Raw genomic sequence first — 25,487 nt, 5'->3', positions numbered from 1 at the left:
GAAAAAGAGCCTCTTGTCTTGTACAACATGGGCGATTCCCCATTTGTTAGGTCATTCCATATGCCAGACATCTTGCCATGAAAGTCCTGGCCTTGGCAATATTCCCCAGGCTCTGAAGCAGGGGAGAACAGTGTTGGGGTTAGGGTCATATCTTTGTCTTGTCTGGAACCTTCTTGCCTGGTTTGATTCTGGCCTGATATTTCCACCTCCCTCTTGGTTTGGGGACAACAGGGCTTGCATATCCCATGAAGGTTTCAGGGACCTCCTCCACCTCACCTACCGTCCCGCTGGGATACTGCGTCTCACCTGGGGTATTCCCACAATAACAAGCCCTGACTGCTAGCTAGGTGATCCTCGCTCGCTTGTTCACCACATGATTGGGATCCAAGAGCGATGACCCTTCTCTGGCCACCTGAATAGAAGTTTTTTGGAGTCTACATGGGAGAATACTCCTAGGTTTCTCACACCAACCATAATTAAAAGGGGCATGCCTGAACCTCAACTCTTAGCAGGCATCTTTCTCGTCCCAGCACCAGAGTGGTGAAAAAGTAGTCTTCATTGCTCTTAGTTGCCTCTTCATCCCAGTACCGTCAAGAGTCAATTGTGGGAAATTAAGATGAGCTAGTTTATAATAGCCCATAAAGGGCAAGGAAGGGCAGGGTTGGTTGTTACTAGGGAAAGAGGGATACCATGTCTCACCAAAGAGTACACCACTCCCAGTACCAAAGGACCCTCCACCTAGATGATCCTCCCTCGCTTCTCCACACCCTGGGTCAGGATCCAAAAACAATGGCCTTGCCACCTGCGCAGAGGATCCAAGGGTTCTAGGAGTGAGAATACCATCGGGTTTCTCACCTGTGACAGTGCTCTGTCACGCCCCCAATGCATAACGCTGACCCCCAACACCATTTGGCAGCGAAGACTGCGCAGCCAAGGGCAAGCAGCTGTTTTGAGCCGCAGGCTGGTTAGATGCTGAAGGCGGTGGCCCAAGGAAGGTATTCTTGCTTTACTTTTCTTGCAACCTCTCTGGGCCTCCAAACAATACCAACGTGAGTGCTGCGGCCATGGGGAGCACATTTCTTTCATCGCTGCAAAACCCAGAGTCTTTACGGATGCCAGTTCTCATTCGGTTTTTATGTGACTTGTCAACTATGCTATTTTAGCAGCCCAGTCAGCTTGCTGTAAGCTGCCTTTCATCCTGTGCCAATAGGGAGCCACCAGAGCAGCTGTCGCCAGGAGGAGAAATCAGGACCCCAGTAATGGGTGAAGAAAGAAAGCTGACCCTGGCCTTCAACCATCGTTGGCAAACATCCCGAATTGCTATTTATTTTGTCTGACATTTTGCCATCTGGAAAGATTTCTGTTAGCCTTCGGGTACTCCTGGGCACTCTGCTTGTGACAGAAGCGGTTGATTGTGCCCATGTGTAGACTTGATGGGACTTTGCTCATATACAGACGTGACTGAGAGCGGAGGGAATGGCGGGGCGGACTAAGGCAGTCCCTCAACCTGCCGGGCGAGCCTCGCTCCACGCCTGTATAAAGTGACCAATTATTTTGTCTTGTTTTAAATGCGGGGCTGTCATCTCACGTACATCTGTCATGATTCCTACCTCATGTGCCCAGCCCTCCAAGATGTCAGGCTGGAGCCAGGTCACAATCACCTACATGGCCCTCAAGGGCCTCTCCATCCCTCCAAAGACCCACTTGGAGTCAGACTTGGCGCTTGTGGCACCAGACTCACTCACTCCCATAGGATAACATTGGGGATTGGACGTGTAGTGCTTTGATGGGGACAAGATGGATGCCCCCACATATTTCGGTTCCCAGAACTGCATGTGCAGTGCAGTCTAGTCTCTTGGGTGTGGTTCAGCCCAGAGACACTTGGGACACCCAGAGACTATTTAAGCCACGCCCAGGCTGAGAAACATGCTTTGTGTTTTCTGCACCTGCAGCGTGACACTCAACGTTTTTGGATCGGTCTCCAGTAGGCCTGCATCTTTCTTCTGCGCTCAGCTCCTGAAAGAACAAGAACACCGTTAGGAACAGCCTTACCTTGCGGCGCTTCTGCCCATCATTTATCACTTCTTCTGTTCTGCGGGCATCTTCGGCGGTGTCATTCCCATCCTGGCAGGCCGCTTCCTAAGGAAAAGGGAAAAGAACAGAAAAAAGGCATTAGTAAGCATTCAGCAAATCTTCGCTTATTTTTAAATACTGTACGAACTTAAAACGCTTTCCTGAATCCCAGCCGCTCTGGGGGAACTCTGTCTCCGGAACTTCTCATCCATCTGCAAGAGGGAAAACACACTCCAGGTTAGCGTGGAAGCATCTAGAGGCGCCACATACCGCGCTTACTCACTGCATTCCTTCTTCATAACCGGCATCCACGCTGAAAACGTCGCGGCATCTAAAAAGACACAGAAAAAAGAAATCGGTTCAATACAAATAGAAAAGGGTCGCATTGCGCCCTCACTCACCTTCAGCGCTACTCATCTCAGCAGCACGTCGCCATCCCCGGACGCCGGCCATCATCTAAGGAAGGAAAGGAACGAGGTTAGAGAACTGTTCAAAAGACTCTTTATACTTACCTGTCAGACTCTTGCCAGTGAAGTAACTAGGCAGCAACGAGGCCGCATCAATCAACGCGCCCCTGTGCTGAAAGCAGGACGGAGAGCACACTTTCCAAGAAAAAAAGGTGAGCTGTGGATCAAAGGGAAGGGTTGGACCCCGGGGAAGAAAGGGGTTCAAGCACACAGACAATAGGGAGTTAAACTCTACCAATCCTGTGTTTCAGGCCCAGTCTCCAGTCGAGTAGACTCCAGGGAAGGGTTTGAGGTCGTAAGAGGTCAGAACAGGCTGAGTGACTTCTCCGTGGATACCAGGTGAGCGTTACAACTTAAACAGCAACCTTGGGATATTTCATTACTCATTGGCAAAATGTTGGCAAGGAACATATTACTCCCTGCCCTTTTTTGCTGTTAATTATAATGGCAAAAAGAAAGGCCAAGATCCCAATCTCCCCTGGTAACAGGCAAAGAAAGATCGAGAATATTTAAGCCGATAAAAGATGTGAACGCCCTTATCTTAGAGATAAAGGAGTTGCTGTCTGACATTGATAAAATAGATAATTCCATCAAACTTCCAATAAGTCAATCCATAGAGGGTTGTACAAAGGAAGGAGGAAACCAGCTGTGGCATTGATACCTACTTGTGTGGTGCTTGATGAGGCAGATGATTCATTGATTTTACCCTATGACCCTCTGCCCCTTCAGGCATTCAACCTAGGTTTACTGAGTAGTCGTGTCCCCCGGGGAGATCCTTTGGCCCCTTTTCAAGTCTGTATGAAGCCGGGACAAGAAGTGGAGAGGAATTATTTCCTCCTTGCCAAGGGCCCAAGATGGGGTAATGAGGAAGAAGGGCTGATTAGCTCAACCAATGTAATTGAGATCCACCCAAGAGCTAGTTGTGGATGTGGTTGAGCGGAATAATGATTTGGAAGTAGAGGTATTAGCTGAACCACCTGCAGAAATTAAGGGTGTTAAAGAGGGAGGAGAGGGGGGGTGGGGGGCGGGGGGAGGAAGAGGTTCAGTTAATAGTGAAGCCCTTCTTTTCAATGGGCACTAGCGAGAGGGCTGTTATGGGTAAGGTAACTAAGGAACTGAATGCACCCAGTGGGACCCAGAGCTGGCAAAAGAAGGAAATGGGTCTCACCTGCAGTAGAAATAAAGACCTGGGGAAAAAGGCAGACATTCTTCAGTCTCCAACACTTTTATTAGGAAAGATTCTTGCACACAGAACTGTGACGCAGACTTTGTTTCCGGAGCTACGCTAGGTTTCTGCGTTACAAATTTAAAGGCTGAAGGGCTGCTCTTAGAAATAAGGGAAGCAATTGCTAACAAATTGGAGCACCATGGATACACTAGTTTCCGACCTCAGCAAGTTAAACGCGGAGGTAGCTAGATTATCAACACCCCCAACCTCCAATGTTGATATAATGAGACCGAGCTCCAACAGAAGGGTTCACTGTGGCTAATAGGGGATAACACAGGGATAATAGCCAATGAGAAAGTCGTCTCTTGGAAGCAACCACCTGTAACTAATAGAATGGTCTCAGAGTACAAAGATTTGACACCAGTTGCCCACAGGGGCAAAGAAACACTCAAGGTCGGTTTCACAATCAGTGTCGTGCCCCAGTCACGGGTCCAAATTCAGTTCCAATTGCGGGCTCTGATCGGTCCTATGGCCCTGGGATAGGACCAAACAGAGCTTCACCCAATAGCATTAATCCGACAAGAGGTGTCCCTCTTTAGTTATGGTCAATGTGCCATGTTTGAGTTCAAATTCCTATGAAGACCAGACAGCCCTAACAAAAACACACATTTGTTTAGCCATACAAGAAGCGGCTTGGCCCCAATAAAAAGATTCAGTGAGGTGCATTAGGGCTCCTATCCCAAATTCAATATTTGACAATTTTCAGGTATTTCTGAAATCTTGAAAAATGGTTGACAGGTTACTAGACATTAGGTCGTACCCACCTAAGAATGTTAACATATCTCTTAAACCAGTAGCTCTGTTCCTGGCCAGGATCAGAGGCCCCGAGGTACCTCCTCCTGTGCGTAATAGCTGGCCCCAATGGGGGGGGGGGTGGGGGGGGGAAGAGCACGTGGCCGCTGGGCTCGGGGGTGGGGGAGCAACGACTGGAGCCTAACAATTGCGATGAAGTCCAATGATGACTGATCGTAAAAAAGAACAAACCAGAGCCAGAGGAATGCAGATTTTTATCTTGCAACATAGCCGGCCTTAAGAATGCCTGGAAGACCCCAATTGGATTACTTTCATAAGGGGTTTTCACGTTATAGCATTCCAAGAAACTTGGGCGTTCGCCACCATTGAACAACAGGACTTCCAATCTTATAGTGTACCGGCCATTATGGGCCCCAAAGGCAGGTCCAACGGTGGTCTTTTGATCTGGCTAGACCCCTTATTAAATTGGGCTGCGATGGTATCCGAAACAGGAGTCCCTGACCTCCAACATCTGACTATTCTATTAAATGAAAAGGAGGAATTGTCCCTGTTCAACATTTATAAAAGATCAGCAGGAAAAGGGGGCCTATGAAATCTGGAAAGATTGCATGCTTTGGAAAAAGAAAGGCATAATTTGAAGGGCTATAGCACGCTTACACTGGTTATGGGGAATTTCAATCTACAGATCGGACCAATCAGAGTTGGAAGGGATTTGGGATGATCAGGACATTGCATGGGACATCCCAAAATGAATAGCTAATCCACCCAGGAGAGCCCATCGATCAGCAATTGAATCTGCCCGATTATTAGAGGATCTGGATTTAAGGGCCTGTAATGGCCATCTCCGCAAGAACACATTCAAGGGCCCCAATAGCGAATCACTAATTAAAAATGCTCTTATCTCAGGTAAAGACTGGGCTAGGGTTTTGGATTCTGAGGTCATAAAAAATCTGAAAGTGACCGTAGGCCACTTAGTTTAAGGGCTCTAATGAACAATTTAAAGGGGGAGGGGAATAGATCAGCTATAAAATGGCTGAAGATACTGGACACAGCTTTGAAAGCAAATATGTATAGGGTTATCCTGGACAGCCTAGGGAATATCTGTAGTGACGACGCTCAGATACAGATGTCCTTAGAATTCGAGCCTCTTAAGGATAAACTCAAACTAGTCACCTCAACCAATGGTATTCTTAAGAGAAGAGCCTTAGTTAAATGTGGCCGATATGATGCAGATTGCCATAAGGTGAAAAGGAAGATAACTGACTCTGTTTAATTGGGCCCTAGCATGGAGAGGACCAATAAAAACGTTTAAGACATGATTCTAAAAAGACAACAGCTTAGACAAAAGAGGATTTGCTGCAAATCAATGCTGTGAGTTACATAAAGCTAGTTAGAGAAAGGACACTGGTCCTCATTGCGAGTCGGGCAGTATTCCGGTGGTAAATTCACCAGAATAACGCCCTACTGAATTACCGCTAAAGCCACTTGGTCCAGCGGAATTACTGCCAGATTACAAGTGGTTTTTGGGGCTTTTTTGGCAGAGTTACCGCAGCAGAATCTCTGCCGCTGTAATTCCACAGATTTCTCAGCAGTGAGTGAAAGGATTCCCCTCCAGGATTTTTCTGGAGGTAAATCCTCCACTCCAGGCCCAACCTCGTAATTTGGCATAGTGGTAAAGTTGGCGGAAACAGATTTACCAGCAATTTTACCACTTAACGCTATACTTGTAATGAGGCCCCCAGTCTTATTCTGGAAGTTAAAGGTAAGGACCTGAAGGGTGATCAAGATTTAATCTGTTGAATCACAGAGGAGGGCTGGCAGTCACACATTGCAAGTTTATATAGTGAGCAGGGAGCGGAACAGAGGATCGATTCATTTGTAGAGATAGATTATAAGGTCAACAGGGTTTGAGGTAAACGTAGAGGGTGCCGTGAGGGCATTGAAGTCACAAAAAAAGAGACAAGGCGGTTGGCCCAGATCTTCTACCGGTTGACTTGTTCCTAGATGGACATTTTTCTTCTGTGAAAGGATGGTGAGCTAAAGACTGGTTGAGACTCTAACCCGGGATATAGGCCGGTAGAGACACTCCAAGGACCCTCTTTGTTCATGCAGATTAAGTAGCTTTGGGTTTTCACCCTAAGTTACTAGGGTAATACAGACGTAGAACCCTTGCTCACTGTTCTTAGAAAGGCACAGCTCCACCTCACTGACGAGGCCCAAACAGGCCGAAAACACATGTCTGGTGTTGCTGTTGATATCCTTGTTCAGAAGAGAATTGCCTGGCATTTCGGTGGTGCTGGACTGCCCTTGGGCAGGACAAAGACTGATATGTAGTGGAAATTTCTCTTCTGTGAAAGGATGGAGCTAAAGACTCTGGTTGAGACCAACTAAAGACCGGTAGAGACACTCCCAGGACCCTCCCGCCCCCTTGTTTATAGAGTTGCGAGTGGCCTTGGCAACCACACTCAAGCATCCGAGCTTAGCCTTCTAAACTCTGTTAATGGTCAGGCCTCTGAAGGAGGTCCCAATTGTCGCCTGAAGGCACTGGAAAATAAAGCATCAAAATCATTACTCTAGGAATTCCACTGCACATGCGGAAGTAAACTCTAAACTTTGGACACATCCTCTTTGGTATATCACCCATGTGAATTTCTTAGTCTTTGGTGGCCAGTAAGATCCGAGAGACTGAGGTCATTCCTTAGTCTATGGTTATAGCGCTGTTAACTGTACAAAGTCATTTAGAATGTCTCCCTTTGGTAGAAATAAGCAAGAGGTGTGTTGGTGAATTAACTATTGCCCAGTCACTCATGAACTCCGCTGGGAGTCTGGTGAGTCCCTATTACAAATGCATGGAATACACATAGGTGTTCGAGCATCAGCCAATGCCCCTTGGACAGCTCCTATGTGGGGCTGGAACTGGTTCAGGCTGAACCCTGTGGTGTCTGAAGGATCCACTGCTGCAGAGCTAGTATTGGCAAGACGACCCCAATTCCTTGAAAGTCTGCACACAATGCCTGTATAGTGGACAATAAGGGGGTAGGAGTGCATATTTTATTTAAAGGCTGAGACTTCCCATGCAAGAGTCCTCTTTCCGGGTTCACAATGTCCTCTTCGAGCAGCAGAGGCCAACAAAGAGAGCAAGGTGTTTATATCATGCGAGGAAGGCAAAAGGTAGCTTCGGTGTGCCAGCAAAATAAGGCCAGCGATTACTAGTTGTCATTCTCAAAGATGTCCAAAAAGCTACATTTCGAAAGCTACAACATCCCCCTGAGCGGAGATGGTTTACGCAATGCCCAGAACACACAGGTAGTAGTTTGCCTGGAGAGAGCAAACAAGTGTCAGACATGACGACCGAGGATTAAACGGTAAGAAAGTGGCAACTTGACTGACCAAGTCCAAATATGGAAAGCAGAAGACAAAACAGAAATCTGACGTGAAGAAGTAGGGCAAAGGAAAAACAATTCCTTGCTCCAATGTGTGTGTGGAGGTCCAAGCGATGCATCCTATGCAGGATAGCATTAAGGTACAGAACTGCAGGCAGAATGGTGATCAAAAACACAGGAAAATATTAAAAATAAATACAAACATTCACATTTTCTTGAGTGCCATCAATGCAGCCTCTCGGTGCACCCTTGGGAGAACCGTACTCCATTTCGAATAAAACCAAAGACACAGCATTGTACAGTGTTTGTGTGGCAAGAGCGTGAGAGGTGTACTGGAACAAGTGAGTGTCTAAGTATTTTGGAAAAGTTGTTGTAGAAACAAAAAAATGGAGTTGCCAAGTTTCAGATGCCCCATAAAGTAGAAATAATCCCACCTCGGACCGCACAACCACGAAACCCGTCCCAATGGTGGTTGATATGCTCAAACAACCAGAAAGAAGAATTGTTTCCTTGAGATCACTGTTGAGCACTGCCTCCCAGACCCAAGGTGCCTCTTGGGACTTGTGGTAGGCAGAGCAGGGCGAGGCGAGTGCTAGAGAACGCTCACCTGCCAGCACCCACCTTCCCTAGTGCTCCACCTCAGTGCACTTACCTTCCCAACCCACCCATGGCTATACACTAGTGAGGCCGAGGATCTTTTCAAGGTAATATACATGCTTGCATGCTGTCCCTGCATGCTATGCGTATTATTAAAGGGTTTGGAGGAGCAGCGTGTTCCTATTACATCCATATACAGTAAATACATATGCCTGTTTCAGATACGCATTGTGTGGCAGATGCCACTCACATACTGCAATGTGCCTATCACAATTAAACTGAGTGTCTCCAAGTGCATGTACTGCTACCACTGTTATTTTATGACTCTGTTGCACTAAACCCCAAAAAGCGAGAAGGCATATTAATTGTAGCAGTGTCATTTTGAACAGAAGGTGCTGTGCATAGTCCAGTGTGGCGTGTGAAGTCAGATGGATACAGATTACAGAAACCAGCATTTAAAGAGGACTATGGTAATGGGGACTATGTGATATCTGATTAGGGTAGTACAATGTATAAAAGTTTATTCATAATTCCTCCCTATTCCTCAAATTGTAAATGTGTACAGTAATTTGCCCAGAAAAACACGATTGTTGGGTGAAGTGCTGAAGCGGGTAAAAATCCAGGTTTCCATAACAGCAACTTCGTCACTAGTCTACACCATCTCAACAGTTGTTATCAGCTGTTGCAGTAAGTTTTCTGCTCTGCATGGCTGTGCTTACCTTTTTTCCAGAATGCCGCAGTGCAAGGGCCAGTTCAGTGGAAATGGTGCTCTTCCCTACACCTCCCTTGCCTGAAAGCACCAGAACAATGTGCTGGACCCCAGAGAGATTCCCTTGATCTGTAAGAAATAGCAAATAAGGGTGACATGATAACTTCAATGGCAAATTGAAGATCAGAATGACCTTGCTTTGCTCACATGAAAAGGCAACATTTTACATTGTATTGCAAGTTACATGCTAAGACAAAGCCCTTGTTCTCTCCCCACTACATGCACATGGGCGATCTTAGTTTTCCAACAATAGTACTTTATTGATTACTATACATGGAAGCCACCAATCTAAAGTGCAAGCAAGAACAGGGAACACCTTCACAGGGCAAAAACGTCGCAAAGAATGAATGTTCAAAATGGTCCCCAAGCATATAGGGATCAAACTACACACACACATACTGATCATTTGTTATGTAGAAGTTAAGATGCAGACTGCAGCTTTTGCATGCAATTGAGTGCACAGGGTTTTGCAGTGGAAAACCGATTCAAGGGTCGCGAAGAGTTCACAGTGCAAAGGTGCACAGTGAGAACCCCTTACATTGGTTACTCTATAGCTAGCCTTCTCAATGCCAGCTTTCAGCATAGACCAGTCTGAACAGAAGCGCGTGTTACAGGATTCTGTCTTAAGCCTAGGGTTCAGTGCCTTCTAGAGGCTGGGGTTCTGGACTCCTAGGGATTTCCCTAATTTTTCTGACATTGGAGGGTAGAAAGAGGTAGAGGTCAGGTTACTCAAGTCCGGGATAAAGTGGGATGCCAGTTTCTGCAGATATTCTGGTCCTGTGTTCTAGTGGCAGGAGCACATTTTGAGGCCTAGAGTATTCCATGAATTCAATTCCAAACATCAAAAGGGAGGGATTCATTGAAGTGCTTTCAAATGGACATCAAGAGGTCTCTTTTTTACAATGGTCCAGGTGCATGTTGGTGCCTAGTTTTGGACTCTGAAGACTGTAGATCATTCCATAGGGAACACTGTATATATTCAATTGCCATTCAGGCAAGCATACACCAGGGATCTGGTTGAATATCAAAGTAGGTTTAAAGGAATAGGAGTATTTTTTAGAGCCATAAAGGCTGAAAAAGTTGTGATGCTCTTGACCACGGCCAATTATCGGCACAAAAATGGTCCTGCTTGAGATTTTCCCAGGTGTTATTCCCACCATCGATCTAAGAGTGGGAGAAGTTAAAAAACAAATTAAAAAAAGAAAAGTTCTCTTCCAACTAATTGCAGTCAAGGTTTATACATTTAGTGAGGTTTTCTGGCTCTGCAATTCATTTAAATGTGTGTCACAAGAATATACATTTGGAAATGCTGCCTAGTCCTTTCTTGGTAGTTTTTCGAGCAGGCACTTCTGAACAGAAGGGATGAACGAGAGGACTCCAGGGGCTTTCCCTGGGGTACAATGCGTGATAACGATAACTGAATTATGCAGATGTATTGCTTTTGGTCAGTGAGAAAAGGGCAAACCCATTTGAAGCCTTTACCCAACACCATTGCCTATACTTTTTGCAATACAGAACGATCAACAATGTCGTACACTGCGGAGGGGTCTAGGAGTACCAGTATTATGTGTTGCCATGGTCAAGGGTGAGGGGGCATGTGCTCATATGACAGACAAGGCGGTTTCAGTTCTCCTCCCAGGTTAATCATGAAGAAGGCAGTTATGTCACAAGTGTTTGGCAACTGCCTGGTCAACTTCCCCTCCAATATTTTATTAGATCATACAAGGCTGAGATGGGCCACTCATTTCTAAGGAATTGTAGGCCAGCCATCTCCTTTTTTTATTAACATTTTTTAAATGTGGTGAAGGCATGATAAGGTTGGCTGCTGACAATTTCTTTGGCAAGTTATGCATTTAACGATTGTCATCTAAGCAATGATTGGAAGGAATTGCTTCAACAGTGCTTTTGGGCTGGTCTCAACCAATAAGATGCAGGTCTTGGTTTTAAGAGCGAGTTCTGCCACTTGTGCCATTCCGTGGGTTTAAAGGTAGAGAGTATGGTCTGTAGTAGGGGAGTGGTGGGTGGGTAAAAATTGCATGGGGTCTTGCTTGTTCATGAGGGCTGTGCAGATTATTTAATCTTTGATTTAAACTGTGGTATATTTTTGTGGTGTCAAAAGTTTTATTTATTTTTTTAAAAATGGCACCCAGGTTGTGCCTTTTTTCACAGATGTAATATACGTTTCCTTTGCCTGGTTCATTGCTTTGCTGCCTAATTTAAAGAAGTAGACCCATTTTCGCCATCTTGAAGCCCTTGTGATAACCCCTGCTAGGTAAGAAGTGGCGCAGTCACACAGACTAAACAACACTTACCGGCTTGGTATTAGGTAACCCACCTTTTGGTATACGTCTGTACTACACAAGTTGGTAGGGTGACTGAGCAGCCAGGCCCATCTCAAGAGGAAAATATGAGCTGTAGAGCTGTACAATTGAAATTCGTAAATACATGTAACCAGTAACACACTCAAGGTTTCAGTTACAAATAAGTCAGTAATTTAATTAAACATCAATTTTTAAATAAGCGTTCTTTAAACAGGCAATTCATGTAACAATGTAAATACACTTAAACATACATAACTTTCCAGAACCAGAGCAAGTTAGTGGATAATCTTTGGACATGCTAAACAATTTCTACACCCTGAGGGGACTTTAATCACAAGGACAGTAATGGCATTTAAATATCACACCAGTTATACTTTGCAGATTCTGAGGTTGTAGAAAGGAAAGGTTTAAGGAAGGAAAAGGTTAAACAGGTTGTCAGTATATGCGAGGACAACTAAATCTTCCAATTAAATCTAGACAAGCCTTTCCCAGCAGCAACAGTCTAAAACAAGTTACCACCTATGAGGGACAAACAATATCAAAGTCAATAGGCTAGAAGAGTCTGCAGGGAGCCAGGACAGCCAAAGTCAATTGGAACACAGTCTATGGAGCTGAGGCATGTCTTAGATAAAAGTCTTGCAAAGTTAAGAGTTTGTAGAAAAATCACTTGTAGGGTCACAAGCTGTTAAGCCTGTGAAAAACAGAGTTGGAATCAAGCCACTGCAATTCCCAACCGAGAAGAGCACTGCTACAAGACAATGAGGTAAGTACCCCAAGTCTAAACAGTACCTCTGGTTTGAAGAAGAGTGGTCCAGCTGGATTCTGTCTCGCTACAGCGGTGCAGACCAGGTGTTCCTGAGCCCCAGTCCTGGGCACAAGAGGGAGGCCGTCTGGAGGGCTTCTGCGGCGGTACTTGGGAGGTCGTCGGCAGCTATGGGCTCTTTTCGGTTCAGCGGCACTTTGTGGTTTCAGTGGTTAGCAAACAGCACCGTCACGGATCTCGGATACCGGTTGGGCTTCCTTCACTCCTTGGGTCCTGCACTCTGGTGAGGGGACTCTAGCTCGGGTCGTCTTGCTTCTGGAGGGTCCTTAGGAGACTCCTGGAGCTTCTAGCCGGATTTCAGACATTGCACTCTACTATGGATTTCTCGACCCCTGGTACTCTGTTATTGCAGCAGTGAAGAAGTACGGCCAGTCAGGGAAGATAGTCCAGTTGAGTTTGTCTCTGGGTTAGTAAAATAAAAAAAAGTTCCAGCACAGCAACAGGGCTTCACCGGGCAATTGAAAGGTCCAGGAGGATGCAGCAAGCTTCGTTCACAGTTTCTTTGTCGGGTGTTTCTCCAAGTGATTGCCTCTAGTCCGAAAACATGCGCCTTTTAAGCATGTTTCTGCCATTCATGCACAGCCTAGGCTGTCAATCACACAGCAGGGTGGCTGTCTCCCTCTTCTGGTTTACCAAATATGGTGTCAGGAATGGGATTAAGATCAACTGATACAAGTTTGGGACCTATGCGGTTTACTAAGTTATCCTAAGGCCCGATCACCCACACTAGCCAGCCCACAATCCATTGGGATGGATTTTTACAGCATAGAGAACATCTACATACACCCGAATGAGAGACACCCGATGCCTACAGGGCTCAGTGTTTCCGCTCCACCTGGGACATGTGTGATTGGCCACAAAGTCAGCAATTGGCCAGCGAAATGACCTAGATGTTGCAGCCGTAATAATAGATCATGATTATCGGGTGGGAAGTTAAGATAATCATGCATAATCACTGGTTTCAACCTTACGTGGTCAAGGAAGGAGAAGCCATAGCATAAGGGATACTAGAACAGGTCCTTACTACAATTCCTCAAGAGTTGGAAACCCCAAGAGAAACCGAAAGGGGATCACTGGGGTTTGGAGAGGCTGACCTTCTCAGAGAGGAGCTAGACCCAGGGGAGACGCAGGCCATCGCACCACTGCCCGACCTTGCCTTTTCCCAAAAGAATGACCCAGCTTTTACAAAGGCCTTTGGAAGGGTAATGTTGGAAGAGCAAAGGAGAAGTCAAGCCAGGCCAGTTTTCTTCCTGAAAAGGGGGTTGTTGACATAGGGAAAGATGGTCTTCTCCGAAGACAATTAGTAATTCCCTGAGGTCACTAGAGAATCGTGTTGGAGCTGGCCCATTCCCATCTTACCGCCACCCACCAGGCAATAGGTAAAACCCAATGCCAAGGAGTCCCCAGGTTTTATAGGCCCGGAGTATATACGGATGTAAAGAGCTATGCATCAACTTGTACTATCTGCCAAAAAACTGCAACTACTCAGGTAAGCCAGGATCCATTACAACCGCTACCCATCATTGAGGTGCCCTTTCCGCGCATAGCAGTGGACATAGTAGGCCTGTTACAATCATCTAAATTGGGGAACACATTTATTCTGGTCATTGTCGACTATGCTACTCAGGTATGTCGAAGCATTCCCCCTTAGGAACACCACCAGTCAACAAATATTAAAACATCTACTTCCCTTCCTTTCCCAGAGTTGGATGAAGGCACCACCTTTATGTCCAAGAAATATTGCATCAAAATTTGATGTACACTGGTAGATCACTCTCAGAACGATGGACCTGTGGAAAGGTTCAATCAAACCTTAAAAATAATCTTACACTAACATAGAATGATGGTCGTAATTGGGTCGTTAGGATTCCCTGGGCTCTCTTTGCACTTAGAAAAACACCTCCGGCATCTCTAGGATACTCCCAGTTTGAATTATTGTATGGAAGGGACATGGGAAAAAAGATAAGAGGCTACCCTACCCATCTCCCAAACAGCACAAAAACCCAAAAGCCATATGGCTGCTTTTAGGGATATTGTAAAACATAATTTAGGCAGAGCCCAAGAACATCAGAGGGCTCTGCATGATAAACAAGCTGTAGCCTGAAAAGGTCACATTTATGTAGTGGACTAACCAGATAGATGTCAGAAGACACAGATATACCATGTAAACTTGTTAAAAAGGAGTGGAAAAATTAACCCAGTAGAGGACACTACTGTGACCATGGCCACCCTCCTAACAGACCAAGGGGATCATTAGAAGTTTGCTGGTATCCCTCTGGTAATTCTGTCGGGATACCGGCAAACTGACCCTACGTTTCCACTGCCTGATATCCCGGTATCACCGGGATATTGCAGGCGGCAGAAAGGGTGGTAAATCCCCATTCCATCTCCATGGAGGGGATTGCCAGTAATACTGGCATTATGTTACCGGTGGGGTGTTTTTTTTTCTTCGTGGATTAACCAGGAACCATGTAGACAGGCATTCCGGCCAACATCAAGCCCCAGGCACATGCCTCTCGCCACCATATATTTATGTGACCAGGGGCCCCTTCTAGCTTGTGAGCTTGCTAGAAACTGGATTTCTTTCTGGTTTAAGTTAATAGGTGCATTTCAAAATGTCCCTTCATAACCTGATGCGACAAGTGGCTAATATGTGCACATTTTCCTATGTACTGTACTGTTTGAATAAACCTTTTTGCCCCAGGGTCCATCACCTTTCCTTTGTTGCCGAAGGGTATCTTGAAAGTTTGAACGGAGGATGGAGGAGGTCTTCTTTGTGCAAGGGCCACTGAGTGAGGCAGAGGGTTGGATGCTAGACAGAACTTCTCTTCCAGCCCTAAACACAACTTATTATCTAAGTATTCACTGATTGAAGCAACTTGGTAAGGCACGTTCAAAATCTTTTTGGTCTCTTTCAGGATGTCAGTTTCTAAGGGGACCCCTGTTTTTGTCATGTCTCGAGAACAAAACTGGAAGCAAACACCCCGTTTCACTGGGATCATGGAAGGGACTGAAGGGCCAGGAATTCCACCCTTTCAAAATAGGATTTGATCGAAGAGAGAATGTCATAATATTCTCCCTCACAGCTTCTGAAAAGATATCCGTCACAGTGATGTGCTGGTCGTTGTGGCAATGCTGGAGACGTGCTCTGTCCTGAGCTCTGCTACTTTTCACCGCTTGAGTGCAGTCTAGTCTTTTTTCCAATATGGAGTCTTCATTTCTAATACTTCTCCTCTCGTACTGGCACTCGCGTTGCATCCCTACGATTATCCTCTGGACTGGACGTTTATGCCGGTACGTTCGGTGCCTGCTCCATCCTTTCTCTCTATAGCCCTCCTGTGCCTTTTTGTCCCTCGATTCTGTAGTATGCACTTGCATTGGTTTGTCAATGTAAGTCTTGGAATGTTTCGCTGGGCTGGAACCTTGTGGTGTGATGAGGTTCTAGCAGGGGCAGTTGGAGACACACAGGACGGGGGAGCAACTGAGATGGATATGTATTATATAGCTCCCTACTCCCATTTCCACTATGGAGCCCTGTAACAAAGACTCTTCCTATTTATAGTTACTAGTGTGAGTGTCTCCTAATTACCTGCCTGCCAATATGACACTAGACACTACAGATTCCTGCTCCGCTTGGTTTTGCATTCTGGTCTGTTGCTCTTGGCGCTCGCATTTCTGGCTCTTGGCTTCTGCATTTCTTGCTCAACAGCTTTTCAGCAGTGTTGTTGCTTGCACTCCCTCCTGCTTAGTTTCACATTTCATGGTTCTCAGACTATTCTCTCCCGGTACCATCTTCATTTGATGTCCTTTTGCCAGCAAGAACCTTATTGCCAGAGGCACCAAATCTTGAAATACCATCTGAATGAGAGCCCTCTTCTTCTGTGGACATTTTTTACCAATCATTGGAGCCTTTTCTTCAAAGCATGTGTGTGCCTTCTGGCTTTTTCCCCTGGAGGTCCTCTTTCTGGTCTCCCCTTAGTTTCTGCCTTTTGTTAGTGGGCAAACAGTGGCGACATGTAGGGATCATCCGTTTCTCTTCACGGAACAGAGAGTGATCTCTCAAAAGGAAACAGGAAGAAGTCGAACCGCAGAGAAGACAGAGGAACAAGACCTACCAAGAGGGGAGCATCCCATTCAAGGGGATAACTGACACAAGAATAGTAGAGAACCGAGTAGGAGGAAGATCCAGAACCACTAGTTTGGAAAGAGGCTCTGGGGATCGGTTAAAGAGGAGGGGTGGATTTCCTCTGAGGGGGAGGAGGAAGAGGATGCCTCTGTGGGGGAAGCAGATGAATGGATGGTGGCATCACCTCCTTAATAAAATCCCCAAAAGATGTCCTTTTTGTCAGAAAGGTCAAACGTATGGAACCTTTACAAACGGGGCTCCTCTTGAGATATTTGAGGGTTCCTGGCCTTTGTTGCTTGAATGAGGCCAGAAGGAAGGTCTGGGTGCATGGTGCTGAACAGGACCCCAAATCCAGGCACGGATATGGCAGCTTGAATATCATTGCATTCAGGATGGAGGGAAAGTAAGGATACCTTGGTATAGCCAATCAGTCCACCCTTGAAGCAAACTCCAGTCTGAGGCAGAGCCTGAAGTTCGGGTCACTGCTCTGTAGGCTTGTTACTGTTTCCCAACCCGATGGGGGTGCTCCATAGGAGATGGTCACCTCTTCTATTGAGAGCAAGAACACTTCCGCTGAACACGGCTGTCCCACTACTTTATCAAGGCTTGGAACCATCACAAACTAAGTCAGAAGCGCAGACAAAACACCATTCCTAGGGTCATTTGGTTTAACGGCCTCCATTTTGCAGTGCACCATGAAGTGCTGGGTTGCCTTGGTGAGGTGGCTGCCCGCCATTGACAGGAAAAGTTGTTACGCACCTTACTGTTCTTGCAGGAAAGGTGCGTCTCTGGCAAATTTCCAGAGAGATCTGAGCTGTGTGGAGCCTGCACCATCCGACAAAGCTTGTGGGTCTCTACAATAAGCGATTGCAGATCGGGTGAATACCCATGCTCAATGGGTAGCTAGAAAATGCCTGTGCCTTTTGGCAGCGTTAGGCCGCTTGCGTGCCACCTCAGGACAAATCCCATTTCAAAGAAACTATCTCCTCACATTGTGAGCTCCAGTATAGGTTTCACCTCGAGGGGCCCACTGGGCCCCTCGAGGTGAAACCTATAGAAAGATGTCTTATGTGACAGAAAGAGCTCTGGGGAAGCCTTCTCAACAAGTTGACACATGGAAAACAGTTAATCCAGATGGGATCCCTCAGAACATGGGAACGTACCCATTTCGATAAAGGTGGATCCTCCCACTCCCCGCCCATAAGTTCCAGCCCATCTCACAGAAGCAGATTTGTTTTCCCCCCACACTACACACAGGGGTCAATTCCCTCCTCTTCTGGTTTATCTGCGAGATGAACAAAAAGAAAAAAGAATGTAGGTGCTGGAAGAGAAGAGCTGCCACAAAGAACTCAAGCTTTGTTCTTGTGGAGAAAATTAACTAGTAGTTGCAGTCGCAGTCCCAGGTGTGTGGAGCGTGCACATGCACCCAACTTCTTTTTAGCGATAGTTATGGGGCAGTTCAAAATGCTAAAGTCGCATCACCTACCCGATGTGGACACCCTGCAAGTACACTGGAAACAGGAACGGACACATGGATACTGTAGGAGCAGAGTTCATGGGTTTCCAAAGCAAGAGAGACTTCTGGCAATCTCAAAATCAAAACATACAACATAAGAGGTACATTTGCAAACTTTTTTGAAGACTTACCACCAGGATGTCCAATCTTTCCCTATTTCTTTCAAAGAAATTACTTTCATTAGTCTGGTCAAAGGCTTGGGAATTTCCTCTCCAGGTTTCAGTCAAACATTTCACAAAAATTGGCAGAGATTTTAGAAATTCTCCTGGCGCCTGTATCTCTATTATTTTCTTTCTTTAACACCAATCCTTTCTTCATGTTTCACTAATAATTGCAGATGCTTTTAGGAATTTTCTCCTGGCACAGTTTGCGGATGGTAACTTCACTACAATTTCCTGCAGGCAGTGTTGCTCTCCGTCACACTTAACAGATTGGCGCGTCCACCATTAAATGCAGAATGCCATCTTCTAATGAAGACTGATGACAAATTTTTAAGTCGATTTGGAAGATTGCTTCATTCCAAAGGGCAAAAGAACTGGATCGAAGTGGTGTCAAAAGGGTTAGTCAAGATTTGAGCATTATAGTAGAATTAAAAAATTGCACGCTTCACAGGCCTTTGGCGAGTGATAAGTGGCTCTTTGCTGTGTACTGTGTGTATGTGGAGAATTGAGGAGGTGAGTGGCATTCTATGCCTGCTAATAGTTTGGAACTTGACATTTGTACCTCCGATTGTAGTTAGTGTTCATATTTGCTTTAAGTGTCACCCGACTACCAGCCAATCATGTTTTAAACAAGACTTGAAAGCAGCTGTGTTTTTGTGGAAGGGGGTCACGTGGTTTCACAGCTTTTTCCAACACAGTTGAGTTGAAGTAACCACAATTGGCTTCTTGAAGAATCTATAAATAATGCAGGTGTACAGAATATGACCAACCAGATAAACTGGTTTGTGAAAGATGTCACTCGCTGTGGGAAATATTTAATGCTTGTGAACCCTGAAATACAGGGTCCCAAAGGGTATAACGCTCCATGGCCCAAAATCATGAATGCGCAGAGGACAAATGAATCTACAAGGGAAAACCAAAACCTCTTGGGAAGAGCCTGAAACACAGGGAGATGAAATCATCTGCACAAGACCAAATCACTTTTGGCAAGAAGGAAAACCCAGATTAGGAATGTACGGATCAAACTCCAGAAATGTGGCAAATCATTGCCTTTCCTCATATTCGTCTCTTTGATTTGATATTAAACATCATGCTGTTTTTAAGATTATTTCTAATCGTTCCCACCATTGATGGATGAGAAAGCTGGAGCAGCTGAGGACAGCTATTTCACAATTTTGGTCAAGCAAGAAAACTAGGAAATCCCGGATTAGAAACAGCAGCATTATTTCACCAAAATCATTGGGGTCATGGCAGTGCCATTACACAACCCTTGAGACCTCATCAACCGCGCTGGAATGGACATCAGATTGTCCCAAAAGCCCGAGCATGGGCCCGTGAATGCTTTATAAATATTTAATGGAATCCTGAGGCTGACACATGCTCAACAGTGGTTCTTAACTGGGCCCCTCACCCAGCTAATAAACTACTAAAATTTAAATGCCTGTTGATTTTAGCAGACCACTCTTAAGGGTTGCAAAATAGTAAACATATGTTGTAAATCACCGCATAGGATATCATTGATTCATCAGCATGATTCCCATGCTTGTAATCCACACCTCTGAGTTCTAATGTCTAGGATTTTGCCATCACAATACCGCTCAACCACCAGTCTTTTTTGCACAGTATTGCAATGTCAACTGTACGAATGGCCAAGGTTGTACAAATTGGTTAGCCTGGATCTTCAAGATCTAAAATTGGTCACTTTAGCATATGGTTTCCATGTTACAATATTTTTGATTTGTTGCATCACGTAATCTTTGGGTACCGTTCTTTTACAAACACTCCCACATTTGGTGGGCAAGAAAACTAGAGTACGGGGAGTTCAAGTGTCACTGCAATGTTGGCCAAGTTGGGAGCCAGGTTTAAAATCCATAATATTTTGTTTTAAAGATCTGTACTTTAGACACAAAACTACATCACTTCTGTTTTGGTTTTTCTAAAGTGTGTTCTAGTGATGTTCAATGTCCTTCTAAGCACTTTTCCTTTCCTCCTCCATCCAGTATTTTCCTTTCCTCCTCCTTTCCCCACCGTTTCCTCTCCTGCCTGTAGTTGGGTAGGCAACGTGGAGGCATGGTTAACATGTATCTGTGGGAGTAAGCCTGGGAAGTGATGATTTTGTCTGGAACGGCCTTGGGGGGCAGAGGGGGGGGGGGGGGGTCAATGTAGTGTGAAAATAGGTCTATGTGGGTGGTTGAGTGTTTGCAGTGTGGAGCTGTGCATGTGGGGCAGTGGAACTCAGTCTATTGAGTTGTGACGGCTCAGGGGGGTGTTGGAAATGTGTCTGTGGGGGTTTGGGTGGCTAAACAGTGAAAACATGCATGTGGGCTTTATCTGGTCGGATGATATTCGGGCACGGGTTTGATGCCAAATTGTCTATCTGATCCTTGCTATTCTTGCAAGAGCTCATTAAAGCTATTCCAGTGTGATTTTTCCTAATTACAATATGGCATAAAATGACTATTGCTAATCTGGTCACTGATCATTAAAGCAAAGTCCCTACCGTCTCTGCATTAATGCACAACCTGCCAGGGGGGCGGGGGGAATTATTGCTAATATGTCCACTGTCAATTTCGGTGAATGGTCGTCATTTGTAACTCTACCCGATTGTCATTCTTGCCGACCCTTTCTGACATCATTGTCACTCCAAGTGGCAGTGTTATTGGTCTTACTGGCCAATGCAGTGAAAACAAATATGATGGAAGTAGTTTGGGACCTTATTAAAACAGTCTTGGCAAAGAACCTCATACAGCCGCCTTAAAATGGATATCCTTGCTTGTTCAGTGATCCCATATTTTGTCTAAAAGTGGTAAATAGTTCACAGTGATCTGTGGGTAAAAACGTGTTTGACAGAAGACTTTCATGGCTGGAAAAATGTAAAGAAGTAATCCAGTTCAGACCAGTGCCACACACATCAAGAAGAAGAAATGCAGAAAACGTTCCATGGCATGTGTCTCTGTTCTCAGAAGAAGCATTCTCTGCAACAGAATTCCCCGGCTCACATGCCTGTGGTTTAACAAACTCTATACATGGAGCTGGGAAGCTCATAAATGACCCAGGAAGAAGAAGCAGGGCTTTAAATAAACGGGGGGAGTTAATTCGCATAAGAAACACACAAGACTTCACAGTACGTGAAGTCAAATGAAAGCAATGCACACATACCAGCTTCTTAGTAATTGGGTGGGTCCATCGGATAAATAATGTATTTGATTTGTAAAAACACTGGCTTTCTCTTCCACCACCGATTAGTAAAGGGAATCCAAAGTAATTGGTGACAGAGAAAATGATAATGCCTGTTGAAATGGATTTCTAAACTCTGAACTGGTGGGCAGAGGTTTAGGAGGCAACCCTCCGTTTAGTGAAACAGGGGAACCTTCGGGACAAGCCAGACCAATCTAGGTGGTCAAGACTACATCTCCAGGAGGGGTCAGAGTGAACGAAAGCCCACAACGAGCACACACCGCAACAAACCACAAATTACTCTTAGAGAAGTGTATGAAAAATATATATACATTTATTGTCGGCCTGACCAAATAGACACAAGTAACTTTGGCAATGAGAATACAGTTACTACACAAATCCTTAAACTATACAGCATACATTACGTCTCCTATTGCAATTTAGTGATGAGATACAAACACAACCTGTGAAGAGAGGGTCAAGCTATCCCACACATGGCATTAGGTAATTCTTCAGAGTTCGTTCCCTAACTTTCAAGTTCAACCCCAAGAATAGTGAAGCCTTGTGCTCAACAGTACAGTTGTGCGTAAAAACGCACAACCGTGCAGATGAACAAAAAGCAGGTCTTCTTGGGAGGGCTGCAGCAAGTCAGGAAGGGGCTTGAGGTGATGAAGAATTGGTTTTCGAGTAGGCCCTAGCCTTGCTGGCAAGGCAGTGTTCAAATGGAGAGAATAGCTTGGGAGAGAAGGCTAACCCAGCCAAGTTTGAATACCTTTAAGGGATACTCGTGTGTAAAAAGAATCGGCTGTGCCAGGGGGGGCACCGGTAAGTGATTAAAGTACTCATCGAACCTAGACACAGTCCGGACCAAACTTTGCCAGTTTATTCGAGGTCGCTAGTAGGTTTGAGTACTCCAGTTTCGCGGCACTCCAGCTCTCAGCAGCTGCAGTGGAGAACGATCGTCTGTGATGGATCAGTTGCCTTTTCTCAGCCTCTGAAGGAGGTATGAAGAAAATAGTGCAGCTGGCTGAAAGGCACAGGAGAGCAGAAGAGCAGGGGAACTAAAGCGACCATCACCATCAGGTAGTTACGCGGGAATTGTGGATGCGGGCAGCGTTACGCACTCTCCCTATTTGGGACCCAGAGGAGCTAGGCCTGCGACATTTGGCAGGAGAATGCACAGGACCACAAGCAAGCGATGTTCCAAGTCTCGGGTCTGCACTCGAGATGGTGGCGGTGCTGAGGATTACCCCGAGGTAGAGCTGGACAGTTTGCTGGATGGCCCAGGAACACTACCGAAGGGGCTTGTTTGGTGGGTAAGCAGGGGGCGCCAAGAGTAGTTGTTCCCACTACTCCAAAGGGGCAAAGCGCCTTGGCAGGCCTTCTTGATCGAAGAAGAAAGCAGGGGTCCGACGGCACAGCAGAGGGCAAAGGGTGCCAAAACCTTTCAAACAAGCTAGTCTCTTTGTGTAGGAGACTTGGCTCCTTCTGTAGTTTGATGAGAACACATGTGATCGACCTGGAATGGCTGCAGAGCCCATTCTCTTATACAAGATTAACTTTGTGCCAAAGTTGAGGACTTCCAATAGAAGATCTGCTCTCTTGCAGGCATCCCAGACGTGGACCAATCATGGCCCACTATGGTCTCAGTCATTCAGGCACTCCAGACATCCAGGCACCAGTAGTGTTAATTGGGATTAGACAGCCCCAGCTCGCTTCCTGGGCTCACATACGTGACAGGCAGAAGCCTGCAAAAGCGATCGGTTTTCGCGGGAGGCTGCATGCCCAAATAAGGAAAACTCTGGTTACTCGACCTGGGTGAAGGCAAGGGACAAAATGGCCATGGGACAGAACAAAAGACTTTGTGGTTCAGCCATTTTCGGACCTGGCCACAGTCTTTAGCCAAACACGGTTTAATCCAGTAAAAAGAAGTAAAACATTATGAAAAGTAACTGCTACCAACAGTTTGTCCCAGGCACACTCGTACAATCACAAAAATAAAATCCATTGAAGGTGTCTAGGGCCATAAAATAAAAAAGGGACCCCAGCGCACAATACTGGAAGGTACTTTGTGCACCGTTAAAAAGTTACCAAGAATAGTTTCCCAGTACTGACAGTTTGAAGGACGCGTCCGTTTCCCCATAACAAGAGAGCAAAAGCCCAGAGGAGTTCAGCTGAAGGCTGGGATCCACTGGAAAAAGTCAGGTTAGGATATCCAAACAAAAGCAAAATGTTTGGGAGTCAGGGGTGTCCATAAATGGAGGGAAAGTTGCACATAAATGAAGTTGTTCCTGACACTCTCCCGACCCAGACTAAAGACAGGGGGAAATGATCCACCCTTGGATAGGCCTCCTCTTCAGGTCAGTTAAACGTTCTGGACAACCCATCAGCATTGCTATGTTGAACACCTGGCCCGTGCTCAATGGTCAAGTCAAACCCTTTCAGGCTGAGCAACTTTGGATTCTCTCCCTTCACGTTCATCAGCCACTTTAAAGGCTTATGGTCAGTCTGCACAGTGAAGTAGGTCCCATAGAGGTAGGGCCTCAAACTTACTTAGGACCCACACAACGGACCATCTGAGCTCTCTGTCCTTAAGCTGACGACTGATGATTCCAATTGGGTGTTCCTTGCATTTCCCATCCATCTGTGATAGTACAGTACCTATCCCAGTGTCAGAGGCATCTGTCTGCACAGGGGCCCTGAGAATAGGGGCCTGGCACAGAGCCTTTTAAGCCATCAACTGCCTTCTCGCACTCCTCAGGCCAAGAGACCTTCTAAGCTTCTTTGGAGTGGCGAGAGCAGTCGGAGGGGCAGCTATGGTGCCATAGTCTGCCATGAAATTTCGGTAGTACCCAGTGAGTCCTAAGAAGGCTCTAACTTGGGTTTGTGTAGAGGGGGGGGGGGTAGGCCAGTATTGTACTGCGTGTACTTTACTGGCTAGAGGCTGAATCCTCCCTCCATCTACTTCATGTCCAAGGTAGACCACTGACCCTTGAACCATCTGGCACATTCTGGCCATTATGGTTAAGTGGACCTTCTGAAGAACCTGTAGCACAATCCTAGGGTGCTCTACATGTTCCTCCCAGGTGGCACTTAAGACTGCTATATCATCCGGATATGCTAAGCAGAAATCATCCATCCCATTTAGAACATGTTTCACAAGCCTCTGAAAAGTGGCAGGCGCATTTTTCAATCCAAAGAGCATTACCCTGAACTGGTAAAGGCCTTTTGGAGTTGAGCATGCCGTCTTCTCATTGGCATGCTGTGTTAAGGCTATTAGCCAATAGCCAGCAGTGAGGTCAAATGTGCTGAGGTACTTGGAGGCACCAAAAGGTATCCACCAGCTCATCAGTTCTAGGTAGGGGGTGAGAATCTGTCCTGGTGACAGCATTCAGAACCCTATAATCCACACACAACCTACGTTCAGGTGGTACCAGCCTTTGGCACTAAGACCATAGAGCTTGACCAAGGACTACTGGAAGGCTCAATCACTCCTAGATCCAGCATCTTGTTGACCTCAGCGTTGATGTAGGATCTCACATGGTCCGACATTCTGTATCCCTACTTTTGGTAGGTACACTATCTCCAGTGTCAATCTTGTGTTTACACCAAGGTGTCAAACCTGGAGTCAGTGAGAACAAGGAGGAGAACTGCCTCAGCAAAGTTCTTATTTCCCCTTGTTGGTCTGAAGTCAGGTGAGGTGCCACATGGACACCCTCAATGGAGCCATCTAAAGGTCCATTCTGGAACAGGTCAGGTAGAGGTTCGATTCCTTCTCTTCCATGCCTGAAGCCAGAAGCAGTGCAGCTATTTCAACCCTAGGGATGAAAGCCTTCAGCCTATTTATCTGAAACACTTGTGGCCTGTCCACGCCTTCTAAGGTCCACCAAATAGTTAACCTCACCCAGCTCTTCCACAACTGCGCAAGGGTCGGACCATTTATCTTGTAGGGTTCTAGGCCTTATGGGATTCATAATTAGGTGGTCTTAGTGAACAAGAGAAGCCTTCTAGTCATACCAAGTTTGACCAATGTCTGACCAGCCTTCAACTTGTCACTGGCCTGAGCCATCAGGAGGACCATTCTCTTCCTTAA

The 25,487-nt window shown here is 45.9% G+C and overlaps 1 protein-coding gene across 1 annotated transcript in view; it reads right to left on the bottom strand.

Annotated features, from left to right (window-relative positions):
* NUBP2 (NUBP iron-sulfur cluster assembly factor 2, cytosolic) overlaps positions 1-25,487 on the bottom strand; it is a 221,053-nt gene that overhangs the window by 87,572 nt on the left and 107,994 nt on the right. Inside the window, exon 3 of the mRNA XM_069647000.1 lies at positions 9,221-9,339. Within this exon, the coding sequence (XP_069503101.1) occupies positions 9,221-9,339 (119 nt within the window). The remainder of the gene's footprint in view (positions 1-9,220; positions 9,340-25,487) is intronic.

This window comes from Ambystoma mexicanum, chromosome 2q (assembly GCF_040938575.1).
Source record: "Ambystoma mexicanum isolate Mex_15411 chromosome 2q, UKY_AmexF1_1, whole genome shotgun sequence".
NCBI lineage: Eukaryota > Metazoa > Chordata > Amphibia > Caudata > Ambystomatidae > Ambystoma > Ambystoma mexicanum.
The sequence above is the reverse complement of the archived record's forward strand: the minus strand, read 5'-3'. Positions and strand labels throughout refer to the sequence as shown.